This window comes from Ambystoma mexicanum, chromosome 6q (assembly GCF_040938575.1).
Source record: "Ambystoma mexicanum isolate Mex_15411 chromosome 6q, UKY_AmexF1_1, whole genome shotgun sequence".
NCBI lineage: Eukaryota > Metazoa > Chordata > Amphibia > Caudata > Ambystomatidae > Ambystoma > Ambystoma mexicanum.
Window position 1 is genome coordinate 803383841 of NC_090937.1, and position 26592 is coordinate 803410432.

At 43.7% G+C, this 26592-nt stretch overlaps 1 protein-coding gene across 4 annotated transcripts in view; it reads left to right on the forward strand.

Annotated features, from left to right (window-relative positions):
• GRIA2 (glutamate ionotropic receptor AMPA type subunit 2) overlaps positions 1-26592 on the forward strand; it is a 624179-nt gene that overhangs the window by 528249 nt on the left and 69338 nt on the right. For all 4 annotated transcript variants that reach the window (XM_069631331.1, XM_069631330.1, XM_069631329.1 and 1 more), the window contains exon 9: positions 12368-12478. In XM_069631331.1, the coding sequence (XP_069487432.1) occupies positions 12368-12478 (111 nt within the window). The remainder of the gene's footprint in view (positions 1-12367; positions 12479-26592) is intronic.

Here is a 26592-nt window from a genome sequence, read left to right on the forward strand (position 1 = left end):
GTGCTCCTCCCCTAATTCAATCAGAGAGGTGTCATCTCCTTTTGGCAGGGGCAGCAGAATGCAGCCAGGCCTGGGAACACAGCTGCTGATCAAATTTCAACTCCTGTCGGGGGTGGTTGTCAGGCAGAATTCAATCTCTTTAAGCCGGCTTCAGCTAAATGTCACTTTGGTACCCAGTTTTCTACATTCAAATCAAACTGACAATTTTTACACATGCAGCTAGAACGCTGATTCTAAGTTAAAAACTATGACATTTCAACAGTTGCAAACTATGTGACACTCAACCGCAGGTCACTCATTTATTTTAAACATTTAGATTTTAGTGTCTTTCAGTCCAATTTCACTTCAGCTGCTGACATCCACAGCTCAGCCAGTTTTGTTATAAACATTGTTTTGGGCTCTTTCTCTTTCCAGATTTTGTATGCACACAAGACTACATTCTGCCAAATGTCTGCTGGTGTTCATTTGAGATTTTTGAATATCTTGCAATGTTTAAAATAGGCATTTTTAGCTTGCATTTCAGAGAAACAAAGGTGATTTCAACGCGTTTTTTTTATTTTAGCCACTGGCACTGCTGTTTTTCCTTTGGCACACATTTCACTCATGGCACTCCTGGCCCCTCACGCTCGCACTGATGTGTGGCAGGTCAGGTGACCATTTTGGTGTGCGCAAAACTGCACGGTTCTCCAGGATTCTGGCGCAAATGTGGGCTTTTCCGCCCTCTTGGATTTCCTAAGCCCACAGCACCAAGTGTTGCAGCATAATAACTTGAACGTGGGCCAAGACACCCAACAATTACTAGCATATGCAAACAAACAAGGGGGAACTCGATCCAAACCACTGAAATACCTAGTCCTGGAATTGCCATTTTGGGCAGAGCAGAATCTTTTTGACATTAAGGCTGTTCACATCAGAAGAAATGGAAATCAGGAAGCAGACATTTTGACCAAGAAGTTTCTATCTGCTACCTGCCACTTCTCCAGAGAAGCTTCTTAAACTAATTAAAAAAACACAGGCCCCCTCCACCCTCCTATCCCTCTCCCGAATCATCCACCTCTTCCTCTTGTAGATCTTTCTCATCTGAGTTCCTTGTCTTGAGGGAAGTGGAGCAGAGGAGGATGTACCTGGACAAAGGCATGGTTGTATCTGTCTTAATCCATGTGGCACACTATATGGGGTTTGCTACTTCAAAACCTCCCCACAAGGATCCTACCTCTAGATTTCCTCCTCCTCAGTTTAAGAAAGTGATGAAGTCAGTGATTCTGCTTTTGTCAGAAATGGAGAATGAAAACCTTTACAAATAGAGGGAGTCTGATAGAGAGGTGGTACCTAGATACCCTGGTAAACCTTTTCAGGGAGAAGAGAAGCTACTACCCCAGACAATCCGTGCAGACACAATCCTTCCGAGTCCGGTGGGGTGTCCTTCCATGACACCTGGCAAAGATATCAAAGATGCCTCGGACTGTAAGGTAGATAGCCCACTGAGAAAGGCCTATGGAGGTGTGCATCTGTCTATGTGAGCAGTCATATACTCTTTCTACTCGGCAACAATGGAGCTTTGAGGACAGTTAAGAACCAAGTAAAATTCATGCCCAGTCTGACCTATGACAGAGTAAAAACGTCTGCCTTGGCCATGTTTTCCAGTGTAGCAGGCCCCTGACACTTGCATATTAAAGACTACCATCCAAAGACAGTGGCCATGAAAATACCATTTGAGGAGCATAGCCCTCATTACGAGTTCGGCGGTAACCATGCCGTTATTGGCGGCATGGCTGCCGCTGAAATCGCATCGGAGTCCGGGTCCTCGGAAGGAGGACTTACCGGGCCATTCTGAGTTCGGAAGGCTCGGTAATTCCTCCCTCCAAGGACCCGGACACGGTCCTTCCCCATTCCCATTTCAGCCCCCATAGGGCTGAATGGGAATGGGAGAGGGAGCAAACAATGGGCCATTACGAGATGGCCCGTTGTTTGCTCCCTCTTCCCCTAGCGGGACCCGGTAAGCACGCCTGGTTTTCCCAGCCGTGCTTACCGTGTCCCGCGAGGGGAACTCGTAATGCGGCGGTACGGAGTGAACGGCGCCGGCACCTTTTATGGCGCCATTCACTCCGTACCGCCAGGGTCGTAATGAAGCCCCATGTGTTGTTTGGTGATACCCTGGAGGAGGAGGTACACAGTCTTCTGACCTGACCAACCTGCTGGACAACTTATGAAGAAATCATATGCAAAACCTAAGCCATAGTCCTCATCCAAGAGGGAAACGACAACTCACAGGATATGCAGCCCAGATGCAAGGAAAAGAAAGACCTTGATGGGTCCCTAGAAACATACTTCTAGCCCTACCCTAACAGAAATCCTGATGCCAGGCAGCCTAAAATGGTTTTGGAGAGAATGGCTCTGCAATCCAAAGATGCTTGGGCAAATCAGACTTTGAAATGGGGCTACCGCATCAAATTTACAACAGCTGCAACCTCTTTAGAAATTGTCATGAACCCCATACCCAAAGGCAGAACAAAGAGGAAGCAATACACCTGGCCATCCAGCACCTCCTCAAGAAAAAGGCCATACGGCCTGTCCCCTGCAGGGGAAGGCATCAGGGGACCTATTCAACTGTGTTTCTTATACTCAAACCAGGGGGACAGGAGGATTCTGGCTGATAATAGACCGGAAGCTCCTGAACCAATCCATTGTGAAAATGAAATGCCTGTAGAAGATGATTCCCTTAATTCAGCAAGGGGATTTACTAGAGTCATTAGATCTTCCAGATGTTTAATTTCATGCCCTGATCTTCTGAAGTCATCAACGGTTCCTGAAGTTTCTGTCACGGGGGAATCCTAGCCAGTTAAGAGACCTACCCTTTGGTCATGTGTCTTGTGGTGGACATCTAACATCTACAATGCATCAAAGTTTTTTACTACCTGAAGCTGTGTTTTCTTCACACTCACCACACCAGGGAACTTGCAGTATTTTTCCTGTCTTCCTCTTGGAAAGGAATTAGGACTGAAAATGCATGTAAACTCCCCTGGTGCAGCAAGAAAGAGGAACACCCATCATCGGGTATGTTTTCTTGTTTGTTTTAAAGAAATAGTGAGGAGCAATGAAAGGATACAGCGATGCAGAGGAGGCATCGGCAGCCAGCCTGGAATGGAGGTGAATACTCTTCAATGTAATACATTTTCTAAGCTGGCTGATTGGCCTTTGCATCCTCCCGGGGTGCTTGTGCCCTATTCAGTGTTTATTATAATAGAAGGAAATTTAGCAACAACGTTTTGTAACTTATAACTTTTAACTTGAAGAAAGCTTTTTCTCATGCACCCTTCTTTTTTATCCTAGCAGACAATTGTTTGAACATGACATTTATTGCATTTACTTGCTAATCCCAACATACTGCTATTCCCAAAACTAAAATAAATTGATATTATTGGCATGTTTCTATAGGCATACCAAAGCAATGAGAAGAAGGCAAAACAATGGGATCCCAAGAGTAATAGTGAATAGGTGCCAGCCAATTAATTATAACATAATCACTCTCCTTGCGGAGCATCTTTATTGGCAGTGGCTTGCTATCCAAGTTAAGAGCCTGAATGAATGGAGGGCACATTATGCAAGTTCACAGTGCATTTATTGGTCAGGAAAGCCTGTCCAGCAAGTGAACATTGCCATTACCACCATGTCCCTCTTTCTCGACCAGTACTTACTTATTGGTAGGAACCCTTCTTTTATCCATTTTTGTTATGCCCCTCATATAGTCCTGGGAGTATAATACTCTCCTTAAAGCAACATGCACTAATCTGTTTTAGTTCCTCTGGCAGTAGCAGTGTGTCTTACCTGTATATCCTCTCTCATCTAGGCTTAGAAGTGGACCAATTCTGGATCCACAAGGATGGTTGGCAGCTGGGCTCAAAAGGCTGGATATTGGGTGAAGAGGATCCCTGGGCTCCTGGGGTGATGCACGGCAGTTGAAATGTAGTTGGCTGTCTGTGAATCCTGCAAGGAACGATTACAGATGGCAGACAAGACGCTCAGGAAGCTACTGCTTGGCAGGATATACTTCGCGTGGAGAGATGCAGACCACCAGTGTGGAGAGTGGGTTGCAATCCACTCAGGCCCAGGGTATGGAATCGCTGCACCTGGGCAATATAGTAAAGAGGAAGTGAGCAGAACAAAAAGCGTTTGGTAATAATGGAGGGAGGAGGCCATCTTGCATTGGGCTCAGGGAGCAGCAGAGCTATGATAGGGCATGCATGTTGTTATGGAAAACAGGAATGCAGAAGCATTGTTTCTTTCCCGGCATGTATTTTCAAGAAACTTCATTGCTGGAGCTGTGCTTCTCATGCCATGCAAGGATGAGCGAAAAGAAGAGAAAAGAGGAACATATGGAGGTGGAAACTTACTTTTCCAGTCTGACTTCTCTTGAAAAGAAAAAGCAGCTTAAGAGTTTTCTGAGGAAAGATTGCTGCAGAGTTTCAGGAAAGCCCTAAAAGAAGAAGAAGTGTTGAGAAGCAATCAATTCTTACTCATGATCAGTGCAAAGTTGGCCGAGTGTAAAACAAACAAAGTAAAAAACGCAAAATTGACAATAGTTATAATGAACATTTACTGGAATCCATCCGCTGTTGAAGCCAGTAATCTTTTGAGATCGATTGAACAAGCCATCGACGCTGCTACTGCCACATACGCTGCCTCATACTTACTGCTGTGTGGAGACATCAATGCTTCTTGTTGCCAGGGAAAACAAAAAGAAAACTCAGCACAAACAGCCTCGTCCTCAGTCTCAAGAGGGATGGCCTGGGCTAAATTGATGTCATCTCGAGAATTACACAACACGAGCGAGGTCCTACCTAAAGACACCTTCCTCCCCATGTGGGAAAATGGATCATCCAGTGCAACGATCGACTATATTTATGTCTCTGTCAGTCTGGTCAGATTAATCACGACATATGGGGTGACATGGACCAGCAAAAGCGACCATAACTTGTTGTACGTCACGGGCCCATAAAACAGAGTCTAACTCCAAAGTCAACCACGCTCTTGGAAACAAATACTGGAGGAACAAAAATAAAATTGTCAGCTAAAGCAATACTCGACCTCAAACAAAAGTACTGTGCTCAAAACTCCAGCACTCTAGTAAACGAGACTGACTATCTACCACTCTTAGAGATCTACAAAAAGAAGAGGGGCCCTAAAAACAACGTAGATTCTAGGAAGCACGTGTATGACAATCTTTTAGTCGAAAAAAGGAAAGTGTTAAGAAAAGTGAAGAGGATAGCCCTAGCCCAAGGCCCCACAAAAACAAATAAGACAGTAATAGAGGCAGAGGCAGAACCAGGGCATACAAATCATGGCTCAAGCACCATCGAGCGACACTATACCAGCAAGATGCCGAGGAAATCCAAATAGCAATTGGAGGGAACAAAAGCCGAGAATTCTGGTTGCTCTTAAATTCAACCACACCACAAGAGAAATCATCTATAATCAACGACGTAGGTGAATCCGTTTGGGTGAACTTCTTCAGAACTCTTTTTGCACCACCAGAAACAACTAGGGCAACTAAGCAGAACTCTGAATCAGCACAATGGATCATTTTGGAGGATCGTGAAGACATAAGCCGCCAGATCAGGTCACTCAAGAATTCCAGAGCACCTGGCCCTGACGGGGTAACAAATGTGGATCTCAAGGCACACCCTGAAGAATGGACAGCGCTCTTGTGTGAAATCTTTTGCAGATGTGCCCAATCAAAATCAATCCCGCCATCATGGAAGTCAGCGACGGTGGTGCCCATTTTCAAAAAAGGGAACAAGAATGATCCGGCAAACTACCACCCAATCGCCCTGCTAGATTGCATAGGTAAAGTGTTTGGGTCCCTCCTCCTAAATGAATTTAAAGCGTGGGCAAAAACGGCGCCTTGCGACGAACATTTACAAACTGGGTTTAAGAAAAACTTTGGCACATCTGCAAATATCCTGATAATGAACACCATGAAACATAAAGTGCTTGAGGGAGGTCCCAGGATTTTCATCGTTTTTGTGGATCTTACCCAGGCCTTTGACCGTATAGACAGGGCTCCGCTATGGGACAAGTTAGAAGCATGGAACTGCCCTACTTCTATCTTAGAACCTATCAAAGCCCTGTACTCGGAAACCAACATGAGGGTGCGCTTGGATCAACAAGGACTCCTATCCACTCTGATTCCCACGCAAAGGGGTGTTAAACAAGGATGCCCGTTGGCTCCGGCATTGTTTTTGGCATTCCTTGGAGACATCAAAACATCTGAAGAAACCGTTCGAAGTTTTCCACCGAAAATTGGGAAATCTCATGTGGGAAGGCTCCTTTATGCAGACAACGTGATACTCCTAGATTATGCACCAATAGGACTGCAACGTCAGCTGAGCAACCTTCAGTTATATATGGAAAGAAACAATCTGGAGATACACGAAAAGAAAACCATACTTATGTCTCTGTTCAAAAGCATAAGAACCAATGAAAAAACGAAACTAGTGCTGAATAAGAACCAGATCGAAAACGTGGCGGAATTTAAATATCCGGGCGTTATTCTGGACAACTCCAAAAACGAGATAGGAATGCAAAATCTCCTAAAAGAAAAAACAAGAAAACCTACGGCACAAGGCAGAGCCATTGATAGGAAATTTGGACGATTTTCGTTGATCCCGGTGATCAACTTTTACAAAATGAAGGTTATCCCAACCCTAGTTTACGGAGCAGACGCTATGCCCAACATTCCTTCATCTCTTTGGCCTACCCTGGAGGCAACATTTTGGCGGGCTATCTTGGGGCTTCCAAAATGTGTACCGATAGCCTGCATAAGACAAGAACTCAGTCTACTTTATCTCGAGGGATCAGTAAGATGCAACTCTATAATGCTTTACCTGATCCAACAAGAAATGAACGACCAAAACTGCCAGATGTTAAACAGCTGGTCAAATCGGATCAAGGAAATCCTCCAAGAAGTTTCATCTGACGTAGAGACTCTCAACAACAATCCAGTAAAAGTACTGAATAGGGTGAAGGAACTCGACTGGATCAAAACAACCGAGAAAGCTGCCTCTAACAAGCTAACGAGACATCTGCCGGTGAACATTCGCAAACTGAACGAGCTTCAACCGTTCATCAAGCTGTTTCCGACCAAGCCTGAAAGGTACCTGTTACTAAGAGCAAGATTGAACTTGTTACACACGAAGGAGATTTTATTCACACGGGTGCGTGCGTCAACAAACGCCTGCAGATTTTGTGGACAAACAGAAGTAATCGAAACCATTCGCCACTTGCTGCTTTCTTGTCCTGGGACCTTGAAGCTAAGATCATCGTATCTGAGACATATTTTTTCGGACTTTGTGTTGCAGGATGAAGCACTTTGCTGGGCAAGGCTAATAGCGGGCGACAAGACTCCATGGCTGCTGGCATCCTACAACATTTTACGCAGCTTACAAGAAACCTTCCAGGACCCAACAGATTTAGTGGCGACTTGTACCTTACTAACTTCTTTACCACAATAAAATGCTTTGTTGACAGTTCCTCAGAGACTCAAGAAAAGAAGAATGATAAAACAGAGACAAATAGAAAACCACTTCTTTTGTAGAAATCTTAAAGATTAAAACACAAAAAAAAGAAGAAGAATAATGGAGCGAGAAGACAGAAAGAGGTTGTTCTTCATCAACAACATCATCTCTTTCCTCTTCTTCCTCATTCTCCTCTGATGACACAGAAGAGGAGGGTTCTAAAGGAAAATATCTCGACCAGGAATGAATCAAAGGCAAAGGTACTTTTGCATGAGCAGAGGAGGGTAACCCACCCCCCCCAATTTAAGCACACCTGAAAGGCTTCCTCTTTTGCAGCAAGAGATAAAGGAGGAGATTATTTTAAGGAAGTGGAAGGTCCCAGAATTCCAAGATTCATGGCAAACCTGTAACCCTAGGACAAGAAGGGATGGTACTTCCCCAACTTGTAATGGTGGAGACCATATGGCAAACATCAAGGGAAGGTCATCTACAGCAGCGGAGGAGGCAGTGCCAGACAGTATTGTCAAGAGGGTAGACACCTGTCTGAAGAAAGTCTATTCAAGCTCCCATTTGGCATTAAGAGCAGTTACCTATGCCTTCTTCACAGCTGAGACAGCTTTGGGATATCTAAAGGTCTGGAGAGTTGCCCCGAGCAATGCAAGTGGTTAAGATTCAGTCTAAACCTTCCAGCCATCACCTCTTTGGTTTTGCTTTGTCACCCCGAGTGGGACGGGTATGCCCAGACGTGGGTCCCGTGCCTGCTGGGCCTAGAGACCCAAGCTACTCCTCACTGATGACGCCCAACAAGGCTGAAACATGTCTGGGGGTGCTTGTGGTCTCATGCAGAAGGGATGTGACCTAGCAGTTCGGGCTGACTACTCCTTTGGGGGTGGGGCCAAGCCTGATTTGCATATGGTCTTTTCCCTTCTGTAATGGCTTGGCAGGTGAAGAACGATGATCTGGAGGGTTGCCCAGAGCAATGCCAGAGGTTAAGATTCATTCTAAACCTTCCAGCCATCACCTCTTTTGTTTTGCTCTTGTCACCCCGAGTGGGACGGGTATGCCCAGACGTGGGTCCCGTGCCTGCTGGGCCCAGAGACCCAAGCTACTCCTCACTGATGACGCCCAACAAGGCTGAAACATGTCTGGGGATGCTTGTGGTCTCGTGCAGAAGGGATGTGACCTAGCAGTTCGGGATGGACTGCCCCTTTTGGGGGTGGGGCCAAGCCTGATTTGCATATTGTCTTTCCCCTTCTGTAATGGCTTGGCAGGCGAAGAACGATGGTCTGGAGGGTTGCCCCGAGCAATGCCAGTGGTTAAGATTTAGTCTAAACCTTCCAGACATCACCTCTTTGTTTTTGCTTTGTCACCCCGAGTGGGACGGGTATGCCCAGACGTGGGTCCCGTGCCTGCTGGGCCTAGAGACCCAAGCTACTCCTCACTGATGAGCCCCAACAAGGGTGAAACATGTTTGGGGATGCTTGTGGTCTCATGCAGAAGGGATGTGACCTAGCAGTTCGGGCTGGACTGCCCCTTTTGGGGTGGGGCCAAGCCTGATTTGCATATTGTCTTTCCCCTTCTGTAATGGCTTGGCAGGCGAAGAATGATGGTCTGGAGGGTTGCCCCAAGCAATGCCAGTGGTAAAGATTCAGTCTAAACCTTCCAGCCATCACCTCTTTGTTTTTGTCTGGACAAAACAGCTTCAAGTCACAGATCAGGTCGTTTTTTCATCCCCTGTGGATGTCCAAATCCTGGTAGAAAGGCTGCAATCCCGACCATCAGTCGCTGGATAAGCGATGTGATAAAGCTAGCTTATGAGCGTTCTAGGCAGCTCTTTCCGAAGGAGTTCAGGGACATTCCACCAGGTGAATATCGGCATCCTGGGCAAAGGCCCAAGGGTTAGATATACTGGACTTTTGTCAGACTGTTACCTGGGCCGATCTTAAGACCTTCATGAGACATTTTCATTCGTAACAATTAATTTGCTGCATTAGTAACTTGATGGCTTTAGAAAGAGAATAAAAACTGCCTTATTCTAACCTCCTCTTGGGGTCCCTCATTTAGAACGTATTCAGCCACGTGCTTAGATACCTTTTTGTTGTAGCACTTCCCGCCCCATCACATAATAAAGCAGAATTTGACATAGCGTAACAGGGCATAGCAAAATATTACATAACATCGAAATGTGCTTCGAAAGGTTTGCTTGGCAGGAGCAGTGTGAGTGCAGGAACTTGGCAATGGACTTCGACTACGCCTAAAATAAAATGGTGTTGGGGCATGGGCACATCACAGTAAGAGTCTGATTTCTCAAACCTTTCCAAGGGTGCCTTGGAATGACTCACAAGTAAGTACTGGCCGAGAAAGACGGACGTGGAGGTAATTATCTGATTACTTATTGGTAATCTTTATTGCTTTTAGTCCTGATCTTCCTTGCCACAGTAATAATGACACGTCTCTCCCTGCTGCATAGAATGGAATAGGACTAAGCATCTGAGTTGGAAGTATTAAGAAACTAGCGCATGCTGGGTTGAGAGGAGCATTGTGCTGTGCTCCCAGGAATAGGGGAGTGGATGAAATAAATAAATAAAAAAAGAGTTCCTTTCAAGAGAGGATACTACTCCATAAGTAAGTACTTTGAGGAGGAAGAGCAGGACTAGGAGTAATGAAGATTACCAGGAAGTATTCAGATAATTAGTACCATTAGATGCAAAATGCAGGGAGGGAAAAGAGAAACCTTACCTGACACTGTTCTTTCTTTGCCTCCAAAGGAAGTTGTACTCCTTTTTAGACTTAATTGTAGCAACTTAGCGAAGAGTTAAAATGTATTACAATTACCCTGTGTGCTTAGGTAGAAGAAAGAGAAGAAAGAACACACCATCAGGTGAGTTCTCGTGTACTTTAAAAAAACAGAAAACAAAGGGCAAAAGACGGGACTGGCAGCCAGAAATAATTAAGCACATATTTGGTTCAATAAAACAAGACTGCTGATTGTCTGGCTCTTCTTCCCTGCGTGACAATCCTGCACAAAATTACGTCAACCATGACATTACAAAAGTGAAATAAATAAAAATAGTCCCCTAGAAAGGAAAGTAGATTTACAGAAGATACCTGCAAACAGTAACAATTGGATATACAATGAGGCACTGAAATAAACTAACAAAGAGCAACGACAAATTCTCTAGAAATAGATGAATTTGCTTACCCAAGACTATAGGCCTCATTACACGGTAGGCGGAAAGGGTTTACTGGTACCGGTAAGGGCACCGGTACCGGTAAACCCTTACCGACTTATTACGAGGTCCCTTTGCGGGACCTGACCTTAACGGCTGGTGTAGACCAGCCGTTAAATTTGGGACCTGCAAAGGGACCTTGGTGCTAATTACAGTACCGCAATTTGCAGTACCGTGATTAGCTCCTTCCCCATTCCCATTAAGCCCTATGGGGCAAACATGGGAATGGGGAAGGGCCATGGAGAAAGGGGGAACTACCGCCCCGCCAACCTTGGAATGGGGTGGTAATTCCCCTTTTCTCCATGGTGGTACCGGTATGGTACCGGCGGCAACCATGGTGCTAATAGCACCATGGTTTACTGCATTCCGTGTAATGAGGCCCTATATGTAGAGAGATCACAGATAGAAAAGTGCACAATAGCAATGTTAAGAGTATATAATGTATTGAAATAGAATTACATTAAGGCACGCATGCTACAGGAAAATGTTCATTTAAGTTCTTCAAGCCCACCCAGAACTCCCCCAGCTTACATTTAGCTATGGTGTGGCTCCCACGAGTCAGCACTGGATGGTTGAAGTTTCATCCTCCTTGAGAGGGTCATTGAAGTGGACACATGAGGGCAGTCATTGTCACAAACACGATGGCTTCTGCACAGTTTCTAGGGGATGGCGACAAGGCTGAATTTCAGCATGTGGTAAAAATTGAGGATTCCTGCCATTATCTGCCTAATATTGTCCACACCGCTCCTATCCTATGAGCTTCCTTTAGCTGCATGACCACAGATGACCACTAACTGAGTCAACCAAATATTATGGATTGCCTGTTTACCCAGGTATGGGAGAATAACCTCCTACACTAAAAGCTGGGTTGGGAGTACCCACTTCAACATTTCCATCTGTGGATATTAACCACCGGGTCTCACGGGTGGGAGATTGCCATATTTCAGTGGTGACATCTCAATACAAGAGACACACCACATTAAGGGCAGCTCTTTGAATGGGTGGAGAATGTACACCACACCAAGGTTGGTCCATATTTTTCATGAACCCCGCGGAGCTTTGGGAAGAGCATACAGTGTGACCTAGACACATTGCTGCCCGCTCCCACTAAAAGAGTGCGCTGTAAAGCCCTTGCCCACCCACCTGAACAAGGTCGCAGCAAGAGTATGAGAAGTTTTTGCCTCATTTGAATAACAATAGTTTAGCTACTATTCCTTTAAACCATTATGAATACATACATCAACAGGAACATATTGTGAATTTAAATTTGCATGCGGAGCAAAGATTATCTGAAGAGGAACAAGAGTACGTTCACAACGGCATGTATTCATTTTAATGTACAGTATTTAGATAAATGTTGAGCACCGTAAGAAGGGATGTGGATAAAAGCACACATCAATGCACACAATGTTTTATGTTGGTTATTAAAGTATTTACAACCAGTATTTTGAGATATTTGTATTTATATTTATTTCATATGTTCTGGTATAAACATCTCTAAATGGTCCAATAATTTGAGGACTGTGCATTTAAATGTTCAGACGCTTGTAAATGTGTTAACCTGTTCATTAAAACCAGCTGTGCTCATGTCCTTACTCACTGTTTCCATCAAATGTGTTTTAGATTGGATTCTGGACCGAAGTCGATAAAATGGTTTTGACGGCCCTGGACGGCATTTCTGGAAATGACTCCATTGGTCTTGAGAATAAGACTGTCGTTGTCACCACTATCTTGGTAATTTTCATGAATTGTCTTGTTAGAAGCCAGTTTATATCATGTTAGCATAAAGCACAGCTGCAGAGACATTTGCTTCTAAATCTAGGCATAGTTATATTGATTCAGTCCTACCGCATGCATTATTTTAATCTTGCAGTGAGTTGGAAAATACTACTGGGGAAATGAATGCATTATGAATGAAATTGCTATTCTTCTCAAGCACATACGCTGCTTTGGCTCATCGTTTTCGGCACAATGCAAGGAAAAATACATATTTTTTGGAAAGCATTTTTTTTAAAATCAAGAAAAACAATATTAAAACAAACCCTATGGGCGAGTGGAAAAAAAGAGGAAAGGGATGATGAAGACATTCGTTCCACACACAAAAATACACAGCTTGCAGTATCTCTAGCAGATGCGCTGAGCCATGCAGGAAACTCACCAGCACAGTGTATCACGCAATATATGTAGAATCTATGGTGCATATAATACAAGTATAGCTAGAGATTAGGCAAAAAGTCTTTAGGGCTCAAACTTTTAAATTGGAGCTCAATAATTAAAACTAGGCTTAACCAAAAGTCAATGCAGTCTCTGTTACAGACATTTTCAATTGGGCAGCATGCAAGTAATTATAACAGGCTTAATTTGCAAAAGGAGCTTCAGCTGAATCTGCGCTAGAGGTGTCAGAGGTGTTTCTTTGGCGAGGTGCTGGAGAACACTTCTTTCGTTCTATTTGACGGTCCTCGAAGACAAAAGGTCTGTCCCAGAAGGATGCCACAATGCCCACCTCTAAGGAAGCAGAATGGGCAATGTGACCCCACCAAAACAGTCAGATAGGGGAAAAAGCAGGTCCCTCGCATAAAAAAAACCTACATCGAAAAGCAGGCTGCTGTCAGAAGTCCACTCATGGAAAGGTAGATCCAGCAGAATCCGTGGAACGGGAAATCAGTATCGGGAAATCAGTATCGGCGGTCGTGAGGCCATGGATGTCGGAGAACAGGTAAGAAACTTTAGGCGAGTTAAAGTAACAAGGCAAGGCAACAAACAGGAAAACACAGGGCAGAGAAGGGAGCCAGAGGAGCCTAGCAGTGAACCGGAAGGCAGAGGCAAAGGAGCGCTAAGCAAAGTCAGTGCAGAAAAGGATTCAAACTAGCATCTTACCCCCAAAGAGAACATGGGTTGCAATGTAGGGCACAGGGGTTGCAAACAGCTGATATTCTGCTATGAGCACCATCTTGGACAAAGCTGGGACGCTGATACGCATTCAGGTGAAACTTGATGCAACATTCAATGGCGGCATCTCCAGTGCTGCGATAACCTCCAGGGAGCCCGAACCATGACATTAATACTGGAACTGCAGGAGTATATAGGTGGATGGAAAATGCTCATTGATCTTTGAAGCATAATGTTAATTAACAGTTGGGATGGTCATGAGGAGGCCTGGCTCCCAAAGGCGGAAATGTGATAAGGTGGAAAAAGTAACCAGTGCTTTGAAAAATGTTCAGAGATGAAATCACAAAAAACTGGGGCTGGATGCAGATGATGTCCACAACTGATTCCAAGGTTACAGACTTGCTTCCATCAAAGACCAATTCACGACACCAATTCATTGTTTATCCTGGTTGGTATCACACAGATGACTGTGGAGACCTTTTCTACCAATTGAGATCAGGCCTCACATCATAATCCTAGCAGGTTTCTCAGTCTTAGAAAATTTTCAATTTTAGTCTAAGAGGAAGACGACAGAACATGTTTAACATGTTCCTAGGGACAACAGGCTATAGCTGGGGCTGCCATCGAACATAGGACCAGGGGATTGCATGGTGGCCCAGCTATTTTGAAACTGGGGTAGACATTGGACAAGGATGGTGGCAGTCAGCTTTTGGTCTGGTGGGATTGGGGAATCACATTTACCCACCAATGCTCTACAGAGCTCCAAATCACTTGATGTCAAGCAGCATGCCAGTTCAGCATCCAGCATGGAAGCAGACAGTTCCAGTCCTCCTGGCAACAGGATTGGGGATCAGGGAATCCTTCCTTGGAAGCAGAATTTAGTCCCACTAAGGGCTCAAGCAGTCAGGCATTTGTTATCTTGGCACAAGAACGTGATACCAACGATTGCGCAAAAGTGTTAACAAGCCACTTGGAATTATGAAGGGAAACATATGTTTTTTACTGCAAAGATGTCAAGCTTGTAAACTGAAACACTCCTACTTTAGTAACGTTGTGCCATATCAATGTGGGGTTTCTATCACTGTAGTACAAGTCATTGCTCCGATTATCTTCCAAAGGATCCCATCCACCTGCATGGCAACTGGAACTCTTCTTTGCGTGCTTCCATGTGGCTACTGTCACCGTCCAATCAAGAGCTTGTTGTCTAGCGTACACTAGACACTTGAAATATTAGTATGGTATTCATTTTAGCGTTCTATGTGAAGAGCATTTCTCCTTGGCAATACAGCAAATCAAATTTGAATTTGCCCAAATTGGATAGAGCACTATTTCAGAAAAATTTCACACCTTTCCTCAGGAAAGCATGCTTTAGCAAAGGGATTGTTGTGTATTGAATGGAACTAATTATGATCTTTAAAAAATGACCCTTTGAACTGATGTCTTGTGTCAATAAAAGTACCAATGATAACCGAGGAGATCAATGTTAAACGAGGAGTGAAGCAATGGTGCCCCGTGGCGCCGGCACTGTTTATGGCATTCCTAGGCGACTACCAACTCTCCGAAAGTAAAATTTGTTCTTTTCCCCTCAAAATCGGGAAAACAGAGATCCCTTGTTTATTGTACGCAGACGATGTCATCGTGATTGACCAGACGAAGGTGGGTCTACAAAGAAAACTACGCAATCTGGAGTTTTACATTGCGGAAAATCACCTTGAACTAAATAAAACTAAGACAAAACTAAGACAAAAATCATGGTGCTTGAGAAAGCCCACAGTATAACTACGAAGAAATTAAATATGTACCTTGACAACACCAAAATCGAAATTGTAAACAGCTTCAAATATCTCGGGATTCAAATGGACAGCTCCAGATCAGAAAAGAGTCTCCTAAACGAACTATTTTTTTTTATTTATTTATTTATTATTAATGTGATACAGTTTTATACAAAATGTAAAAACTTTACACATAAATTACATTAAACACTTAAACTGTAAAATAAGTTGAGATATACAAAAAGAAATCATTATAGACACTATAAAATTCATCACAGATCGATCGTTCAATCGAGGCAGAAAAGAAACAATTATACAGATCAGATCCATAATAAAGTTTTAAATAAATATTATAAGACTATTTGCTAAAGGTAAAACCCCTTATGCATATGGATGGCCACCCTTGTGCTTGCTTTCAAATATGTAGTAGCCTCACGCCACACCTGGAAAAGTGCTAGGTGCAGTTTAGGGTTTAGGGAATTGGTACATTGATTCCAAAAATCTGGGTGTGTGATTTGATCATTGTCATGGACAAATTCCTTCAGATATTTCATATGCCTCGTTTTTAGCCTACTACATTTTGTTAGTACGTGGCATGCCGTCTCCGGCGTAGATATAGACTCACATATTCTGCAGTATCTAGCTGTGGTAGGCAGGCCCATTGATGCGCCACGGGCTGTCAAAACTGGTAAATAATTGAAGCGTAAGAGTAGTATAAAGCGCCTCAATTGGTCCGACGGGCATAGATTTAAATATAGCTGAGGCTTCATATAGGTATAGAGTATGAATGTGATGAAGCCATAGCTTTTCAGACGTCCCAGATGAATAAAATTACTCTGCCAATCCCATAGTTTTAAGCGATTTCGCATACTAATAATCAGGTGTTCATTTTCCCTACCCCACTCCGGGGACCAACTGATTTCTTCAATCAGAGTATTAATCTGGGTTTCAAATTTTATCTGTTTGCCCGCAGAAGTATCCTCTTTAAAGGTCCTGAGGAGGTTGTTTGTAGGTCTGTTGTTAAACCTGATGTAGAATTCCAACCTTTTCCTCAGAACCATAGCCTTAAGAGAAAGAATGCCCAGCTCAAGCCTAATCATAGCCATGGGAATGCATCGGGGGAGACTAAGAACTTTTCTCCAGAACTTCCCCTCCACAAGTTGTAACCAACCAAGGTCCATATTGGTCAGGGACTCTAAACCATATATGACCATGGGGGCCAGACATTGCAGATAAAGTTGGCGAGCTGCCCATATAGAGAAGCCGCATTGCTCACATGTAAATCTATAAATTAATGCTGAAAGTTGGGCAGCCTTTGTTCTACGTTCCTGAATACACCTATGGTAGTTTCCTTTATAATCGAACTCTACCCCTAAATATTTATATGAAAATGTGTATTCAATTTCGATTGGGCCCACCATCATACGAGGCCTGGCGACCCTTCCTGCTGCATATAGCATTAATTTGGTTTTACTGTGGTTAATGGTGAGTTCGTTGGATTCTGCATATCTCCATAACTGATTGGTTGACCTGAGCATTCCACTGAAAGTGTGGTCTAATATCACCAGGTCATCCGCATAGGCCAGTATGGGGCAATGGTGAGAACCTATCTTAGGGGGACAATTGTTTATCCCCAAAAAGCAATTAGGCACATCAGATACAAATAGATTATATAAAATGGGGGCCGTCACACATCCCTGTTTTACCCCTCGCTTCAAGGGGATAGGTTTAGTCACTGCGCCCTGGTTATCCAGCCTAACTTGTACGGTGTTATTAGTATGTAGCAGCTCAAGGTAATATAGCAGAGATGCGGGGCAGCCGAAATTCTTTAATTTTTCCCATAAGAGAGATCGATTAACTGAGTCGAAGGCGGCCCTAAAATCTACAAAAAGTGCATATAGTGGAGGATTAGTACGTATCAAAGCCTTGTTGCTTAGGGTATTCATGATAAAAAGATTATGTGATGTGGAATGGCCAGCCCTAAAACCACATTGGAATTGATCCAAAATGCCCGTCTCCTCAGTCCATTTTTGAAGTTCATTAAGAATGAGAGCAGCAAACATCTTCCCGGTACAATCTAGCATAGATAGTAATCGATAATTCTCAGGATCGTTCCTGCTGCCCTTTTTGAAGACAGGTATAATGATGGCCTCTTGCCAAGATGTTGGTATACGTCCATCGGACATGATTTTGTCAAACAGAATTTTTAGCAGATTGGCCCAGAACATTGAGTTGTTTCTCATCACTACATTCGAGAGACCATTAGGACCTGGAGCTCGTGAGGAATTTAATTCCTTAATTCTGCATTGTAGGTCCTTAATGGTGACATGAAAAGGAGGAGTAGGAGGATTAGGAGAGGTGGGAGAGTAAGGCTTATTGCTAATCCCGGCATTTCGTTTTTCCAGATGAGATATCCATTTGTCACTGCAAATGGGGTTCACCATATTGGTGATCTTCTTGCCTTTTACCTCTCCTAGAATGGACCATATTTTACGGGAGTTCTTACTACATAAAGATTTAACTGTAGATTGCCATCTCTCCAATTTCCTATGCCTTTTATGAATTTTTAACCATTTTTGATAAGCAGCCTTCAGCTTTCTTATTATAGATGCTTTATCATTGAAGGAATGCAGGTCCTTTCTAGTGGCACGGATTTCACCTCTAAGCTTGCGCTTCTGATCTCTGATGGCACGGTCATAAATTAACTCTTGCGGCAACTTTCCTGCCATCATCCGTATTTTATAGGAACCATGCAAGCCAGAGAAATAGCTGATCCATCCTTCGATTTGTTCAGGCGACATCTGTGAGAATAGTTTAGACTGTTCAAGTCCCCAATCACCGGATGCCATAGATGCCTTCATCACATTTTGTGCTGACCAGGATATGCGATTTAAAGAATGGTTGGCTATCAGCTCTCCTAGATTTGCCATTCTCTCAGTTGGTATATGGGATCCCAAATTAAGTGTCAAGGGATCATGGTCGCTCCAGATACATTCCCTTACTGCCATATCTTCGATGATGTTTGCAATTTCCGCACTCGTGTAGATATAGTCGAGGGTACTTCCACTCCTTCCATTTTTCCAAGTGAATTTTGCGGGTCTGTCATTCTTTGTCCTGCCGTTAATTACTTCAAGATCCCAGCATTCAAAGAAACTACTCCAACATTCTCCCTCGTTATCGGTGTATCTCTGTTTCCAGTAGCTTTTGCTGGCTAGGTTCCGATTATTGGTGGTGCCGCCTCCATAGTTTATCCGGCAGTTTAAGTCCCCTGCGACAATGACAAGATATTTATCATTTGATAACCTCCAATTGCTGAGAAGGTCATTTAAAACGTCTTGTATATGCTCTCTATATATTGCCCCCGGGGGATTATAGATATTTATTAATAATGTTTCTTCCCAGACCTCTCTTATCCTAAGGGATAAAGCCACGGCACAAATATAATTACTCTCTACTGAAATCATTTTACTTTTGATTTTATTTGACACACCAATGGCTAAACCCCCATAGGGGCGCCCCCTTTGTCCTTTCTTAGCCAGGGTGTGATGGGTTGTGTATCCATCCATGGCCGTGGGCCGTAATAGCCAAGTTTCTTGCAGCAATATAATGGGGTAACTGTTGATGAGTGATAAAGACCCCTTGTCAGTAAGAAAATGTTGGTGGCCATGGGTGTTCCAGCTCAGTAGGGAATAATCTCATGATTGTTGTAGTACCATTGGTAATGAATCGGCCAGCCATTTCAGCGTGTTTTGAATATCCGCCATCTGGACTTTCTTCCCCAAAGGTTGGGCGGGTTTGCAACCATTAGCCTTAGATGGAGCAGGCTCGTCACTTGGGAGACAGGGGTCCTCCTTCTCTTTACAGGCATCCACCTCTATCCCAACTCGCATAAGGCTTTTTTTGTGGGAGCGGATTAATTTAGCTGATGCCATAACACAGCAATGAAGGGCTGTGACATTAGGGTTTCGTACTGTAAGTGGTTCCACAAAAGAAAAATCTTCCGAGCGTATAACACGCAATTGGGGGATCTGATGAAGTTTTATCAGAAGTTCGGATCTTGTGAGCCACTTATCCCTTTTCTTCTGGTTTAGATTTTTAATAACACAAATTTTACTGGCATTAAAGTCCTCATTGTCTGTTGTCTCTATGGGATCATGATGTTCATCTTCCTCATTTCTCGCGTTCCCAGATGAGGAAGAGCAATTTGAGGAATCATCCATTGAGTTATTACTCATATCGTAGTCTTGCTCTTCCAGAATCGTACTGGTAGCTTCCTGAGGTATGTCTGGGATGATCCAGCTTGTTAGAGTTCCTGCTCCTTTATTCGTACGCTTCTTTGTTTTTCGATTCCTTTTTTTTGCTTTTTTGGATCGTACAGCAGGAGCAATAGTGGCTGGCAAGGGGGAGGCTATCTCGACTGCTACATTTTTTGCTGCCTCTCGTCTTAGTTGTCGACGTTGTTTTTTGGTTAGGGGTACTTCAGCTGCAATCTCCTTAGGTTCCCCCAAGTTTGCCTCTTCTGGCTGGATCGTTAACTCCCGACCCCCCTTCGGTATAGGTGCTTTTAGCGGTATTTGGTCCGTACTTTCAATAAAGTTAATGTTTCCTGGTTGAGCTAAAAAATTACTGTGAATTTTCCCACATAGCTTTAACAGAATTTTCAGAGCAAATTGGACGGAGGCCATAGAGGCTTGAAGTTCTGCAATTGCTACATTATTTAAGCTTTCGATAACATTGCTCAAATCTCTACCGGAATGTTCCCGATCTTCCGTGTCAATATAGAGGTCTGGAGAAGCCGATAAACGTCCTGCAGTTGGTGCTACAGGTGCAGTGGGAGTAAGATGAATAGGGTGTATTCCAGACAAATTTGAAGTAGAATTGCCTGTGTGTTTAGGGCTACTTGAGGGTGAAAGTTTCCGGTGATCATTATGAGCCTCAGTCAAAATTTGTGCTTCTACCACTATTGGAGTGAGCTTCTGGGGAATATAAGGTTGATTAAAAGAGACCATTGATTTTTGGATAGGTAGACAAAGGTCAAGAAGTGAGTTATTATCAATATCGTTATAGTTTGTTAAATCAAGAGCCTCATTATTGTTTTGAGGGGGCAAGAGAGGTGGATAGTGTTCATCAACTGTCGGTTTGTCAATGGAAGATGGTACTTTAGGATTATCTTTAGCAAAAAAATCCGGAATCGTGCCTTTTGCCGCTGCGCCATCTGTTCCAGTTTGTTTATCAATCTTAGGGCTTTCAAGTGGCAAATTATCCAGTTTCCCAGCATTCCCTTTGCGCAAATCGTACCGCGATTTGGCAGGCTTTGATTTACCCATGGTGCTATGAATGCCCTTGATCTGCACTATGGTTTTATGGCGACAATCAGGTTCTATAGAGTGATATGTACACTGTTATGTTTTTTCTCACCTGAGTGACCAATATGCGTACACGAATCTTCTGAGTGGTCCGCACCTTCAGCACGCAACAGTCACGTAACAGTAGTCGGCCTTTACCCCTACCGGGCTTAACGCCGCAAGGGTGATCCACTCTGTCCTTTGAGGACGTTCGAGATCACGTGATGAGTCACGTGTGGCGAGCAAGCCCCGCCTCCTCCAGGAAGCGCTCAGCCACCAGCAAGAGCCCCTTGTCGGCTCGCAATGCTGGTCTTTAGGTTCGAAGCAGCAGTGTCCGGGCAGAAAGCAGCTTCACACAAATATAAACGAACTATGGAAAAAAGCGAAAAGCCTGACCACCAAACAAGAGCAGTGGATCGCAAATTTTCGGAAAATTCTCTCTGGTACCGGCCATAAACTTCTATAATGCAAAAGTTGTTCCAGCCCTGACCTACGGAACGGAGGCCTCGTTATACTTCCGGCGGAATACATGGAGCAAACTTGAAGGTCATCTGTGGAAAATGGTGTTAGGCCTACCCAAATCCACTGCTCTGCCGGCCATCAGGATAGAGTTGGGGCTTATATCATTAGCGTCAATGGTCGATCAAAGCGCCATGCGTCTATACAGAAGAATGATCATGTCAGACACCCTACCTATCTATAACATCATACGGGATGAAACTGAATTAGGCAAATGTGACGCCCTGAACAATTGGGTAAAAGCCACAAAGGACGACCTGGCCAAAATCGAATGCAGTGAGAAAGAGGTGAAAGAAAATCCAGACCGAATTAAAAGAAAAACGGAAGACATGGACTGGATTCTGACACCAGAGAAAGCGGTGGGGAACAAACTTCTAAACCACCTACCTCCAACATTCAACAAGGTGAAAAATCAGAGGAGCTGGTATAGAGAAGCGTTGTCGATTATGTAAAAATGAACTATCCATCGAGACTTTGAAGCACCTTGTGATAGAGTGCCCTAACACGACTGAAAACAGAAATATATACCTCCCCTCGTTGGCTGAAAACCTGTGGATATTCCAAACGGATGAACTGTGATACAGATTAATTTCTGGCGAGAACACAAGATGGACCCAAGCCCTGGCCAAACTGATCGAACTAGTGTTTGACCAGATAAACCGTCTACTGCCCGAGGGCGGCTCGGCCCTGGACTCTGACTCAGCTTAAAGAAAACCATAAAGATCTCTTATGAAATCTGCTCCCTACTGACACAAAGAGGCCTGGCCAGCTCCCAGGGGAGGTATTTAGTTCTCTCCCCTCTCAACTAGTTTCGTTTGATGTGGAAGGGTTTTTGACAAAACTTAGTTGTAACTGAGTAAAGTTAAAAAAAAAAAAGTATTCATATATATTTCATGGACTAAAAACACTCTACATTAGTTACAGCATGTGGAAGAACTTCCTCATTTCTGGGTGCGTCACAAAATAGATCCTTGAAATGTATTATAAACCTGCACCATGTAGCTGAGGGGAACTTGTAATATGTAGAGGAGAGGGGACAGTGCACAGAGTCGATACACATATATAAAGTAGGTTGCACATATGTACAAGTGGTAACAGAGTTGAGAATCATAAGCGGGGCATTATACCACAAAATGTCTTGGGTGTCCCTTCTAAAGAAAGACTGTGTATACTGAATACAAACCTGAAGCTCAGAACAGTTGAAGTGGTCCTGATATCAGAAATTGGGTCTAGTGGAAATAAGTAAGCAGGGTAAAGGGTTGGAAGTGTAAAAGAGCACAGGGAGGTTGATAAAATGGATGATCCACAAGGCTTGGGATTGGAAATTGTGCGCAGGAGTGTTTTGGAATAAATAGTTACTAAGGTAGATGGGAACAGGGTTGATGGAGTGCTGCCTGGACCAAAATAAGTTATTTGGAGGGGTACTGCTTTTGTGCGGAGAGCCACTATGCATGGATTCAGTGAGCAAATGAAGGTGAGGAATGTAGGAGGTTGATTAGCGCATGAGTGTCAAAGATCAGCACTTTGTTGAGCCTTAGGGAGTGGAGCACCATACAGTGATGGATGGCAGATACACATTTGAAGACTCAAGAGAGTAGTTCATGGGTAAAGGTGGGGAGGGAGAAGAAGATGTTCGTGCCATCAGCTAATAGGTGATAGGAAGCCAAAGGAAGAGATGAGGTTTCTAAGGGAGGAGGTGTAGAGCGGGAAGTGGAAAGGAGCAAGAACCCTGTGGTCTGGCCACCTTTTTAATTTTTCACTAGGGTAATAGCTAAAAGAATGCTGCAATAAAATGGCCTGGCACCATCTTCAACCTATACTTTCAGCCATATTATTGCAGTTAGTGGCTTCCCAGATGCAAGAACTAGCCAGTGCCCCCCTAGGAGAGCATTGCGTTCACCCCCAATGTCATTGGCCATGGGTCCAACCTATGATACAAATGCAGGTGAATATATTATGAGGACACATTGGGATTCCATAATCAAAGTGTTTGGGGGTCCACAGAAGACAAGTGGACTTCTGGGGCAAAGTGCACTCTTAATTAAATGTTCAGTTTTATACACACATTTTCCAGGCATTTAATGAAAGGGGAACAGTACACAATAGGTTAATTTTCATATGAAGCTGTGTAAACTCAGAGCTTATTCTGCCTTTTATAACACACGTTACTTTGGAAATAATTTCTCATATATATACAAATAAAGTAAACAAGATATCACGGATATTAGAACTAGGTATTTTGTAATGATATAACGCCCTTCATTTACCTCTCCCCACATTACCAAAATCAGACACTGATGATCCATGGGCCACCACATCTTTGATAATCTCCATTTTGAATGAGCTTTGACTAGTAGCAGATGACAATCAATTCATCATTCCTTTGGGTGTGCAGCAGCACAAAGCACACACATCCATCACACAACCTTCAATCAGTTTACGGACATTGTTCGGTGGCCCAGCTATCTGATGGCTGTGATTGTTAGGTCATATTCTGCCCCTAGTCCTCAATTCATCTTACACATTGGCCCTACTTTGTTGCTGTCACTTCCCTTTGATGTATATGTTTTCACTTTGTCTACATGGATCAGTACATTTAGTTCTCAGTGACACCCAGATCCTGATTTAACTGAATTGGGAATGGTATTCACATTTGTATTGAAATCTTCTCTCCATTTGCTCAACTCTTAGATATGCAAGAAACACTTGCAATCAATCTAAGACATTCCAAGAGCTACATGCTTCAATGCATGTTCTAGTATATTTATTTATTTCAATGTGTTATAGTTAAAAACATTGGCCCAAGGTTGGCATACCAGTCTAGGGTGTACTGACAACAGTGAAATGTGACCAACCTCACCCATTCACCCTGCACAGGGGTGGAGCGGGGTACGGCCCTGTGCTATCAGTATAGGTGATTCTGGGAGATTGACGAATTTGCGATTTTTCATCAATAGGCAGTTAGGACACAATATAACATACACAAGCCTATGGCAGTCCCCCACGTGCATGTCAGCTGCAGACCCAGGCAATGCCGGGGGTATGGCAAGTGGTTCATAGAAGTAGGTCCCAGTTTCAAACATTCTGTCAGAACGTGTTTTGCAGATCCTAAGGTCTCCGTGCTCTCACAGATACGACAAATTCTATTCTCAAAAGTAATTTCCAGCATAGGCTCCTCAACTGAGAAGAGTAAATGATTTAGATGGAACTGCAAGATGAATCCGCACAGCTTCTTCAATGGGCATAGTGTTAGGTATGCTTGTGGTTTCTTAAAGGTCTATAGCATTTCGGTTAAATGTGTATAACATTTTAATTTTTCCAAATGGTTAAAGTTATTACACCAGTCCCAGTATTCCACTGTTTTCCCAAATGCTTTTTTTTAGCTTGCAATACGCTTCATTCCATACCGGCTTCCAATCAATCTCTGCGAACAATGCTGTTACAGATTTCCCATGAGTGTCTGCCCTGGAAGATTTCATCACCTGATCCAAAGAATAGAGCAGTTGGCATTTGGAGCTTTAATATATAAGAGTTCACGCTTCATCATTACTGTGGTTTTCATGGAGATAAGACCTAACTGCAGTCACTGTATCTACATGGAGACACACAGTGGAAGTCCTAGGATTCTTTTCCAGGAGCGGGCCTCTAAGCTTCATACCCATGTTAGATTTACAATGGTAAGGCATTCCAAGCCGAACAAAACGACTGGGCAGGAAAACTGTTTCTAAAGGTGGATAGCACCCACAAGGCTAAAGCCCCGATTGCGAGGGTTGAAATGTGATATCAATGCCGTCAACTGAGCCGCCTCTCTTCTAGGTAAATACATTCAGAGTAACCCGGTTTCTATCAGAACTCGTTTTTTAAGGATTTCTGAAAAAACTGGATTGTCTAATTGAGTCCAACTTCTTTTCCCTCTAATAAACTGTATGCCGATGTGTTCAGTTCTGATTGTTCTGAATTAAAATACCTTTTAAATGATTTCCCCTTTGTACTCCCCCCAAAGGCCTCATCATTGTATGCTAAGACTAAGGGCGCTGTCCCTGTCTGTGGCACTAGGCTATCCAGCTGCTTGTTATGCCAAAGTGAGCCAGACCATTCCCCATTTCCCTTTGAAGTCATATTGTCCAGTGTCTGGCATCGGCAGTGCACACATCATGGGCAGCCTGTTTTCAAGGATGTACAAGCTAAAGTCAAGTGCATTGCCCACAAAGGCTGCTGTCATTAAGTTTGTCACCTTTATATTCTTGTATTTAAACATGCCTCGTAGTAGCTAATGAGAACTTGCCGGAAACTAGTGGGACTTTGTGACCAATACTAAGAATACTAAGTTGGATTTTTTGCAAGATCTCATAAGATTTTGATGCGATCGTTAAAATAAAAACATGTTTGTCTGGGCCCAGATTACATCCTGTGTTCTGTAACAGTCCTATCACACGGGTGTGTGTAATGATGATATTCCCACCCTCAGGACCTAATTCACAGAATGTTTCTCTATGGGATTGTGCCATTACAAAACACTTCTGTGAATCAGGCCCATATGGCACAATTTATTAAGTCCATGATGCACATATGCAGTAGGGCCACGTAAACCCCATTAAGTGCTGCGGGCAAGTTTGTTCATCCTCAATTCCCACACTTAGGGCCTCATTACGAGGTGGGCGGAATGGGTTTAATGGCGCCGGTAATGGTGCCGGAGCCGTTAAACCCATTCCACCCTATTACGGTCCACCACCCTGTTCTGGTTTTACCAGACATACATAGCGGGCCCTGCAAGGGGACCAGGTAGCTAACAACGGGACCGTAATTAATGGGCCCGTTTTAGCTCCCTCCCCATTCCCATTGAGCCCTATGGGGGCTCGAATGGGAATGGGGAAGGTCCGGATGCGGGTTCCCTGAAAGAGGAAATACCGGGCCCTCCAAGGTCGGAATGGCCCGGTATTTCCCCATTCAGGGAAACTGGACCCGAGTTTGGAGGCAGCCATGCCCTTATTAAGGGCATGGCTGCCTCCAAACTCGTAATGAGGCCCTTAATGATTAATTGACATGTGCTTTGCAACTCACTCCCTCGGGGTGAAGGCACCATGAAATAAATATGAATAATTACAAGATAACATTCCTATGTTTGTATTTAATGATTAAAACTACTCAAGGGGTTTTTGGTCTGGCAGTCTTATATTCTCCAGTCACTGTGGATGAATGATGCTTGGGTTCTAGGCACTCTAATAGAAAACAAATCAACAGTAATGTGGGCCACTGGACAGAAAATGAGCAATCGTAAAATTCAGATGGCTCTCATTCTTCTTCACTCCATTCCTCTCACTCT